The sequence below is a fragment of the Eleginops maclovinus genome, chromosome 13 (genome assembly GCF_036324505.1).
Source record: "Eleginops maclovinus isolate JMC-PN-2008 ecotype Puerto Natales chromosome 13, JC_Emac_rtc_rv5, whole genome shotgun sequence".
NCBI classification, from domain to species: domain Eukaryota; kingdom Metazoa; phylum Chordata; class Actinopteri; order Perciformes; family Eleginopidae; genus Eleginops; species Eleginops maclovinus.
In genome coordinates, this window is record NC_086361.1 from 3,408,292 (window position 1) to 3,419,749 (window position 11,458).

General features: G+C 37.0%; 1 protein-coding gene across 1 annotated transcript in view; it reads left to right on the forward strand.

Moving 5' to 3' along the window:
* The window catches only part of LOC134875149 (tenascin-X), a 47,469-nt gene extending 36,693 nt beyond the window's left edge, over positions 1-10,776 (forward strand). Inside the window, exons 10-19 of the mRNA XM_063899594.1 lie at positions 562-705; positions 1,572-1,691; positions 2,581-2,730; positions 2,840-2,982; positions 3,454-3,586; positions 4,412-4,563; positions 5,482-5,578; positions 6,711-6,866; positions 7,351-7,514; positions 8,655-10,776. Coding sequence (XP_063755664.1) covers positions 562-705; positions 1,572-1,691; positions 2,581-2,730; positions 2,840-2,982; positions 3,454-3,586; positions 4,412-4,563; positions 5,482-5,578; positions 6,711-6,866; positions 7,351-7,514; positions 8,655-8,753 — 1,358 coding nt within the window. The 3' untranslated portion in view covers positions 8,754-10,776. The remainder of the gene's footprint in view (positions 1-561; positions 706-1,571; positions 1,692-2,580; positions 2,731-2,839; positions 2,983-3,453; positions 3,587-4,411; positions 4,564-5,481; positions 5,579-6,710; positions 6,867-7,350; positions 7,515-8,654) is intronic.
* Positions 10,777-11,458: the final 682 nt, after the last annotated feature.

Sequence of the window (11,458 nt, forward strand, 5' to 3'; positions counted from 1 at the left end):
CCTACAAAGTTTACTATTACTTTTTGGCTGCTTACCAAAGTGTCAACGCGGGCCTACGTTTTTTACGCTACGGATTTACGGACCTGCTTTAAACATAATTCCCAACCTTTCTTTGTAGTTTTATTATTTTGTTTAGTTGATTTCTGTGACAAGATAGTTTTTGGAAGTAACAGAAAAGTCAGTCCTGTTATTGCAATAATATTTACAATCAACTGTTTTAATCAGGCAGCCCTTTAAATTCTATAAAGCTATGTAATTAGATTATTCATCGTAATGTGTGGGGGTGCATATAAGTATTATAATATGTGTCAAGCCTTTGCTAATTGTTAGTTTGTTAGAAATCCAAAATGTTAACAGACTTGAGTCAGTTCTCATTGGTTCAACCACAATTGGTCTGCTCCTTGTTCTTAATTGTTAAGAGAAATAATTGAGGGTTGGGAGGTGAAGGAAATTCCTGATACAGCCAATATTTGTGATTTAGACTTGCAGATGATTTTCAATAGATGCAGCTTAAATATAAACATGTCACACCTTCCTGCTGTCCTTTGTGTGTCTCTGCAGGTGAGCCGGTGTCGGTGTCCATAGACAAAGGTGACTCCACCGTCGGCCTATCACAACTCTCTCCTGGTTCGTCTTACGAGGTCAGCGTGGTCTCCATCCTCGGGCTGGACGAGAGCGATCCCATAACAGACTTTGTCATGACATGTAAGTACTTCAGATTTCTCTTAGTCTATGAGTCATATAGCTGAGGTGAGCTGGTGCTGAATGCAATAAGAAAATCCTAACCTGGAAATGAGTTAGCATGTTAAGCAACCTTAAGGTTGGTTAGATGCCTGAAATAAGTTATGTGGTTAGCACAGGTTTAAGAGATTATCGCCCTTTCTCTACAACACAAATGATGTCAATGAATACCCCACTGGTGAATTTCCAAAGCTTCTATGTGTCATAACAAAAGGGAGCCCTTGAAATGCTAACTTCAGGGGCTCAAACAAGTATTATGTCAATGCACGGCTCTGAAAGAATAGAATTCAACAAAACTTCTGAATTGTCCCTATATAGTACGATGCACTCCAGACCCTATTTCACCCCTAACAGGAATTTGAAGTTATGATTTTTGTAATAGCTATGACGCATAAGTTTCCTGATTTTCTTTTAATGAACGTTTACCTCAAGAAAAAAGAGTTAAGATCTTACCAAAAAGCTAAACACAATGGTTCGTCTTGTTCCTCTCTACATGTAATTGATAAATCATTGGTAATGTCTGCAGCAGGTGCAGGATCTGGAAACAACTGGTGCATTCCTCTCTCAGAGGAGTGTCGTCCTGGATGTTTTCACAGTTCTGTTCTTTCAAAACACTGATGGTGTAACTGTTGTCAAACCAAACTCCCATCTGTCTCACAGTGTAAATCCTCCATCTGCTTTGTTTATGATTTGGTTTTTGGCCTCTTTTTCGCATTGTTCTATCTTGATTTAGTTGTTTGTTTTTTAAATGTTGTTTCTCTGTTTAGTTTTTACCATTTTTGGTGCAAATAAAGATAAAATGTATGATCATACATTTATTTCTCTCTCAGTGCCTGACCCGCCTACAGACCTCCGAGCCGTCAACGTCACCGACACCAAGGCCTTGTTACTGTGGCGACCAGCATTGGCTGCTGTGGATAAATACGCCATTGTTTACGGCACTGGAACAGGTGAGCGGTGTGTGCAGTGCTGCGCGTCCTCAAAATAATCTAAACTTAATGTTTCCGGGCTAAAATAAACATTGAGTACAAAAGCATTAACATCCTAAGCTTGCGGATACATGCTTTATGCAGATGATACTTCTTTTTAGAATTATGTTCCTCATGTTTTATTATTATTATTGATGCGTCTAAGTGTTCATCAGTTTGTTACTTTAGCATAAACAACGGGCTTATTTTCATTTATTTACATACCTTGTGAATCATATGTATTAATTATATAATACTTTAGAAAACATCAAATAGAAAAAAAGTCTTGTCTATTTATACTTCGACAACATTAAGTAGAATTAAAATGTCAATATAAATATACAATTATAATACAAACAAATAAACGAATATTAACAATGTATCTTTTTTTTTAAATGGCCTGAATTTGCAAGAATATATTCTATGTGATATGGAATTTTAAAATGTGAAGAATGTACACAATATTCAATCTACAGAGAAAGCTGTGGGTTTCAGATGTTTTAGATGCAAGGACATTGATAAAAAAAACAATACATAACAGTTTGCACCAATGCAGTAGAAGTAAAAAGTAACTCAAGTTGGAAAGTACAATTACTTTATACTTAAGAACAATCCTTGGTTAAAAATACCTAGTAACCAGCACCTTCAGTCGTTAGTATTTTACACATTTACTTACACTTTCAAATAGTACTTCTTATTTACTCATTTTTCTACCAGGATGTACTTATTAGTTTGTGCCTTCTTCTTTATATGTTATGTATTCTATAATTCTACTCTTTTTTTTCTCATGCCTTTTATCTGTACTGTTACTTTGCAAAATATATAACACCATGTCAAAGTACCTGGTGAGTGATTGTTAGTGTGTGTTCAGACTCAGAGTTGAGGGTCACAGTGTCTGGAAACACAGCGGAGCAGCAGCTCAGCGGCCTGCAGGGCTCCACCACCTACACCGTCACCATCACCAGCCAGCTAGGCAGCATGGAGAGCTCGGCGGCCACCACCAGCTTCACCACCACCTCAGGTCGGTACACACACACACACACACACATACACACATAGATGTCATCCCCTCAACCCTTAAAAAAAAGTTGAAATGACCAGAATGCAGAATGACTCTACTTTCTCTCCAGGCTCTGGAGGGGATGGAGACGGGTTTGGCGATCTCCAGGCCAAGGACGTGACCCCTCGCACTGCACGGTTGTCATGGAAACCACCTGCAAAGCCTGCGGGCAGCTACAGACTCACTTATCAAACTGAAGGTCAAGGAGTGAAGGTGAGGAATGTGATACAATACGATATGTTACAGTATGGCACGACACAATATGTTTCAATACGATAATACCTGCTGCGATCATGGCTATTGGAGGAAGTGTTCAGGTCCCTAAATTAAGTTAAACGCAAGAAAATTATATTTTTAACACACGTTTCATAAACGGGTTGTTGTACAGAGAAGTTAAAGCAATACAATGCATGGACCAAATCCATTCAAAGATAAGACAATACTAAAAACCAAAGACCTAAAAAAGTTTAAGAATAAAAATCTCTGTCTTAAGTTTACAGAAATAATCTGAAAAATAAGAAACATAATACAATGATAATAGGGCTTTTAGCTTTGAAATATTTAGTTGAAAGCACTTTTGAATCTAGATTTAAAGATTACAAAAAGTTTTGCTAAATTAATTCATGCATTTCCAAACTGTAAACTCACTCAGTAGACAGCATACTAACTTCCTCCTTTTCACAGGAAGTGATTGTGGACGGCTCGGTGACAGAGTTCAACCTGACCAGACTCTACCCCTCTTCCAAATACACGGTGCAGCTTGAGGCGGAGACCGGAGGACGATACACCTCTACCCTCTCCACTGACTTCACCACCGGTAACCACTTCCTCATACAGTGTTGTCATGCAGTAAACGTACTAATACATTTATTATCAGAAACATTTACCTCAAGTGTGAACAGTAACAGTAGTCAATGTGCAGTAAAATGTTTCGATGTTTTTAGATGAATAAGACTGCTACATTTAAGAATACAATGAATTAAATATTTTTAAATATATATATATATTTAATCTTTTATTTTAAGTCTTATGTGCTTATCTTTACTTCAATTTATGGTATCTTTTCTTTGAACATTCTTGTATGTATGTATATAGGTGTATTATTATTAATAATATCAATGCACAGTATAAAAGGGTTTGGCTGAGTCATGTGCCAGCAATCTAATTAAATGTATGTCTATGCATCATATTCTCTAATATTATACTGTTTATTTTAGCTTTGTAGCTGTCCTGTGAGAAGCATTTATCTTTTTAAAAGACATCTTTGTTGAGCTTCTCTAAAAACGGCGCCGCTTTCAACTTTATGACACATTTTTTTAATAATCCAAGAGGGTTTTAAAACGGTTTATTTACTTTAAAAGTAGGATTTTTGAATTATTCTTCTGTTTCTCAGAAACATTTCAAATGAACACATCTGGATATAAATGTTTTTTTTACTGGACAGGAAGGTAGATAAAAAGGATCAAATAGAAAACATATATCCCCCTGAGATGTAGTGGAGTAGAATGGTAAATTTGCATCAAATGGAAAGTAAAATAAAGACATTTTTGTGTACGGTTAATTTTCATTTCACCACTGTTATAAACTGACTGAGAGCTAGACTCTAACTTCCTGTTTCCTCGTCCCTCCTGTTCCTCCTCAGGCATCCTGAGGTTCCCCTTCCCCACGGACTGCTCTCAGGAGCTGCTGAACGGCATCTTGACGTCAGGAGAGGTGGAGATCTTCCCTCAGGGGAGATCTGGGACTCCCATGATGGTGTACTGTGACATGGAGACGGACGGAGGAGGCTGGACGGTATAGGACCATCACTGACACAATGTTCCTTTAATAACACTCTTCACTCCAAAACCATAAATACTATTGAGGGCTAGAGGGTAAACATTGGTTGGCGTTCTCTTCAGCTGACCTGTAATGTTAGTTGGATTGTGAATAGCACTTTGCGTGAGAGAGAAATATGTGTCATTCATTTTGGGGTAAACTGTCCCTTGAATTACTGGGCTAGGATGTAACTAATTAAATTTACTCACTTTGAAATTTCAGGTATTTATACTTTACTTTTCTTCCATTTTAAAGCTATGTTATACTTCTGATCTACCTTGGTCAGATACAAATAGGTACCTTAAATTTAATGTAATTGTATTACTCAACTATAGCTTCAGTTATTTGTCAAAATCAGAGGAAAAGGTTTGTTATCCATTAATCCAGCCCACATTGTGTACAAGTATAATTGGAAAGATTTGTTAAATCAATTAGTTTGAGAGGAAAGTAATTGTCATTGCAATTTGTCACATAAATCTCTTTAAATATTTAAACAATTTAATTGTCCTAATATCACAATATGCTGCTTTCTTTTGAAACGGTGTCAATAATGTGTATGTATTAATAGTAATGCCCCTCAAGTACCCCTAGGGCTCCCTGTACCCCCAGTTGGGATCCACTGTTTTACACACCAAATTCAACATTAAAATCCTACTTTTTCCTTAATACATGAGTAATACCAATGAAATTATACTTAAATAAAAGTGTCAGAGCCTTTACATTTGTTATACTTTTGATTTAGTTATAAATACTTCTCTAATTGTGTTAACATTCTTCTAATTAAGTTTATTATGTCCCCAACCAATGCTTAAGTGAAATGTCCCCCAGCCTTTAGTACGAGTTTTAGATTATTTTCCGAGGCGTTCCTGTGATGCTCTGTGTGTCTGTCTGCAGGTGTTCCAGAGGAGGAAGGATGGCTCTGTGGATTTCTTCAGAGGATGGAAGGAGTACATTAAAGGATTTGGGAGTCTGAGTGGGGAGTTTTGGCTGGGTGAGAAAGAGACGCTCCTGAAACAGTTTGAGAATACACAAAACAGAGAGCTTTGAACTTAATAGTACACACATTTTAAAGTGTGTTCAGCTTGAAAATGAAAATCATTACATAACAAACACTGCAGAGGGTACGTTGGCAAAATGTGACCATGTGTAAGGTTTCTATGTGAAATCTCAGATTCTCTAAACTCTATTTTCCAAGACTTTCTCATCTTTTGTTTTGAAGCAATTTTTCACTCAGTTTCAAATATTTTGATACTCACATAAATAAATCTTTCCATCAGTTTGTGCCGCACTTCTTTCCATTGACTTTGTATGCAAGTAACATCTGCAGGTATTTAAGAAGTCGTGCAGTTTTACAAATATGAATCATCAATTTGGAATTGATGCAAGCGTCAGAATCATTTCTTAACCCAAATTATTTCCCAAATGTCTGCCACCTGTTGACTGAAAACTTCCTGCATGATTTGTCCAAACACAGGTCTGAGGGTTCTGAATATTTTAACTTTAACTACAAGGAATTTAAAGTTTTAATCAGTCTTTTATGTTACTCACAATAAATTAAATGAACTGACAAGTATTTTCTCCTCAAACCTAAACTCTAAACCAAACAGGATTTGTTGCTCTAAAATCCAGAAGTACAACGCTGGAGAAACATCCCATTAATGTGGGAAATAAGGGAAAACTGTTTCACTAAAACCAACCTGAGGTGCTCAGTTTATCTGAACAGAAGATCCCAAATACTGCACTGAAACATTTCAGTTTTTTCAGTGTGGAGATGACCATGATGGCAATCATGTGAAAGACAAAATAGCAAGTCTCTATATCATAAAAAATGGGTGTAAGACACTGAACAACGAGAGACAAACAAAAAGGGAGGAATATTGGGATTTGAGTCCAAAGCATTGGCAGTGAAACTGCAAAACCTCTACGTGCTATTAGGTGCTGTAACAAAATCCACAGTGTGCATTTAAATGTATTCATTTATTTTGACACAAAGAAACTTTATAAAAGTCAACTAAGCTTGCATGCCTTGTTCACATACAGACACAAAATATACATCTGAAATAAATCAAGACAGGAAGTTCTGTTTATCCGAGACTTAACAGATCTTTCTCCTGCTGCTTCAGGACTGGATAACCTCTACAACCTGACATCCATGACCAAGATGACTCTGCGTGTCGACCTGCGACACCAGGACGAGGCCGTGTTCGCCAAGTACTCCACGTTTGAGCTGGTGAAGAGGAACTACAAACTCATTGTGGGCGGATACAGCGGCACTGCAGGTTGGATTGGCAATAATCTAATGTACTGAATACAACAACAACAAAAACTGCCATCGAATTATATATTTTGATTATTTTTGACGTTATGAAAGAAAAACCTCAAAAGTGTTAATATTTGTGTACTTTTTCTCACAGCCTGAGATAAGTAGAGTATTAGTAACAGCATTTATGTTGATGCATTTCATTTTTTGTTGTGCAGGAAAGCAGAATGAGCGGATGTAGAGTTTTTGCCTTGTACTGCAAACAAAAATTGCCCATCTGAATATGTTTAAATTGGTTTTAATGGAGGCATTTTGGAGTGTCTGTATTTTGACTACACACTGTATAAGCTTATTAAAGAAGCTGACACTAAACCTCTAAAACATAACCTGGTGATATAGAAGTGTTCAATTTGAAAATTAGCATCTGGAGGAAGAATCATAGATTTTCATGTTTTATGTTTCCCCTTTAATCCTCTTTGTCTCCCTCCTGTTCATGGTCTCAGGTGACTCTCTCAGTTATCACAATCAGCGGATCTTCTCCACCAAAGACCGGGACCTGGCGCCCTTCATCACCCGTTGTGCCATATCCTACCGAGGAGGCTGGTGGTACAAGAACTGCCACGAGGCCAACCTCAACGGTGTCTATGGCAAAGACATCAATCACCAGGTAGCCTCTCACTCAGACAATTCACTGGCTAGAATCTAAAATGTTTTGGTAGCCTGGTTAAGTAAATTACACTTTCCAAAGTATTTGTTGTAGTGTTTCTGAGAGCTTTCAAATCTGTTAGGTTCAGATAAATTGATGTGAAATCTTTTATCAATTTCTGGTGCGGACCAAATAAGCCAAACTAAGACTGCATGAGAAAGGAGGATCTAGTTTTGATTTCATCTTTGGCACAGCTGATGGATGATTCCCATTTAATCCATTTTAATCACAGTTACACATTTTTAGTATCTGTAAATGTACTCTCTGTATTTAAACCTTCATGAGTGGCAGCGAGCAGCTATTATACAGTGCCGAGCGAGCAGTTTGCGGGGCTGGTGCCTTGCTCATGGGCTTGGCAGGGCCCATAGGGTGAACTGGTACCAGTCCAAACTCTGCACTTGGTTCGCTTGGGGATTTGACCCTTTGGTTCCCAAGACCCTACAGAGAGAGACCCACTTTTTATGGTGTAAAAGCTAGGGGTGCAGATCTTTGAATCTTTGAAACTAAAAATTATTTTGTAGATTAATCGATACATTTTTGGTCCATAAAATGTAAAAAACAGAACCAAATTACCATCCCAGTTCCTCAAAGTCCAAGGTGATGTCTTCTACTGTCTTGTATTGTCAGTGCAAAACCCAAAGTTATACACTTGTAAATGATATTACAGAGAAAAGCGGGGAAGTCCACATTTAGGTGGAAAAACAGGCTGAAAAACAAACATTTTTTGACATTTGTGTGTAAAATTAGTTGATAAATTATCGATTAACATTTTAATTGATTAGTTGACTAAATCCATCTGCTGATCTTGAACTTTTCGGATTCAAGCCAGACGTTCTTAAACAACAAGAACAAAATGTAATATATATGTTATACATTTTGTGTTATTTATCATTTCACATCTAATATATTATGATTAGTTCCTTCATAGTAATTTTTTGGTTTGGAACCAAGTAAACCAAAAAAGCCACATAAATGCATTCATTTATTTAACCCAATAATTCACTTTTAATGATCCTGGGTGCTGGTTTCTGACAAAGCTAATACAAGGATCAGTCTTGCTTTTCACACACTTACAACTGATTTCTTGCGTGTGTGTTTCAGGGTGTGATCTGGACTACCTGGAAAGGAAAACAGTTTTCCATCGAGTTCGCTGAGATGAAGATGAGACCAGCGGCCTTCAGTCCTCCAAACCGAGGCTGAGGACGAGGAAGATCATAATGAACTGCTTAACATGATGCGTGATGAACAGCAGTGTGTACATACATGTGCAAACACGTGCGTGTTCTAACACTCTCGATTTAGCCTCGCTCTGACTTCAGGGGAGACAAAGACGTATTTTTTCATTTGTATAGAGGTCATTTATCAGTATGTTACTGTAGGTTGTACAGGTTTTATCTTTCCAAAGCAAGGCTTCTCTAACTGTCTCTACATGTACATTTAAAGTGTCAGTTTACCCAAAATACAAAAACGCACATGTTACCGTTCAAAAGTGTTGAATCTCCTACCAAAAACACTTGATTTGGTCCAGTCACATCCGAAAGGACTCCGTACGCTGTACAATAGTTCAACAATGTAAAGGGAGATCAGAAAAAAAAATGTTTTAGTGTGCGTGCTTATACTGTACATTGCAGTATTTGGAGTGCCTTCAGACTCATAAACTGTTATATATGACAACCCAGTCAGTTTTTGTGGGCTACGAGTCAGATAACATGGGATTCAAGCCATTCAGATTTGGTTCTCCTTTCCATGTTACATGCAGGCTTATTAGACTATAATAAAGTGTAATATGAACATTAAAACTGCCGTTGCCAACACATTTTTAGCATCTTTTGCCAAAGATTTGATAATACCCTCTCAGCACATTGTAATTCAAGTGGTCTGAGAAAAACTTGACCCCTGCACTTTTTCATCGCTGTGTATTTTAGGCTTTAGAAAAGCTGGCCTAAGACTTAAGCTAACCAAGGGCCATATTACTGAGACAGGCCGAGTGTTTACTTGCTCTTCTACATATACATAATGTCTGTCCACATCCTTTAGTGAAAGGTGATGCAGAGAAAATGTTGCTAACAAGCTTCTCATCTCAGTTGTGGTTGCTGTCGTGAACTAACGTAAGCGTCACGGCTAAGTTACAGATGCCCTGGGTTATCATCAGGTTAAACGATAAGCAACATTTGTTTGTCATCTCAGTATGTCATCTTAAAAGAGCTCTACAGTACTAATACCCCACTAGTGAAGGTCTGAAGCTTCAATGTTTCGTAACAATGTTGGTTGCTAGCAAGTGACCAAATAAGACCACTAAACGCCCTTGTGCCAAACATTAGCCGCCTTTAGTTTAGCGGTGATAACGTGAAATCCTGTGACGTAGTTAGTTTATGAGCTTTTTACTTCTGCCAACTGCGCAAAGGTTTCAAAAATCGTAAAAGTCGAGGTGTGGAGTTAATTCTGCTGAACAAAATGTTTAAGTATCATAAACGTGTGTTTGCTAAAGATGTTATTATCTTAAAAATTCCAAACCCCAGTGGGAAAATTCCTTTTGCCTACAAAAATATGTCATCACTGCATCACTCTTTTGTAACTGGAACAGGGAATATCAGCTCAGCACACGATAAAATAACAACAATCACAGTTTAATCCTCTTCAATGTAACCACAGAGTAGACTGCAGGTAGCCTGAAGAATGATAACTCTATATTTAGAACCCAATTGCACTGTTGTGCTTCAAAAATGATCAAGGGTCACTAAATCTTTGAACAATATTCTTTTATATCATATGTGCACAAAATTGTTTCAAATACAAAAATTACATTTGGCATCTGAATTTCATTGATTTTATCTTTGGTAAAAAGGCCAAATATGAAAAAATGTACACACTTTGAACGGTAATATATTTTCAACCCAAGCCAGTGGTTTTGGTTATGTGGGCTGACCTTTTGGGAGATTTGAAACTTCACATTTAATGCAGGATCACTTTTTCATATGATATGTATCTGGTGTTTGCAGCACTTTAACCATATTTTGTTTTTTAGAATTATGTACCAAAACTACAACTTCTCAATGTTTTTGTATGTGTTTTGTAAATAAATATCAGCCAGTTTCTAAAGAGTTATACATGCAGTAAAATACAGAATCATGATTATATCTTGTTGCTGGCCGCTGGTCGTGCAAAAACCTTTTGTCTGCAAAATGTTTACTATTCAGGAAATAAATGATTGTTTTGAGCTCAAGGTAATTTTGACTTTATTATGTGGCTTAAAAGAAAAAAACATTTACGTTTTGTGTTACGTCAAAAGTTCTGCAAATGTGGCTTAGCAATTTCTGATCGAATCCACCTGAAATGAAACCAAACAAGAGGATCTGGTTTTTGAATCCTAGAAACTCATCATGATTCAGCCTTGCTATAAAGCTCAACAGCGCCACCTGCTGCTCGTTGTAATGTCAGATGCACTGTGGCCCTTCTATTAAATAGCCTGCAGTCTACAGTACGATCCAGGAAACAAGCAGGTTAGTAATGTACAGTTGTGTTTGTCCCTCATCATTGTCTTTTTGTAAATGTCTCCATGTTTTACTATCATGATATGCTGCAAACACTGAAAATAAATTAATTATTAAAGTTGAAAGCTGCATGGGCTAATAACATTTTCACAAAATACTAAGTAGGCAACATAGTTGGGGGGGAAATGAAGACTTTTATTATTATTATTATTATTATTATTATTATTAATTATTGTCATTTCTGTCACTTTTCCAATAGGCCTACCATGAAGAAGTGATTACAATTAAAAGCTGAAGTAAAACCCCAAAATCATCAAGGTATCCTTTAAGTACCCACATATATAATATAATGTTAATAATTATGCAGAAAGGCCCATTTAAGAAATATGAATCTGGAGCTCATTTTAATTTGAA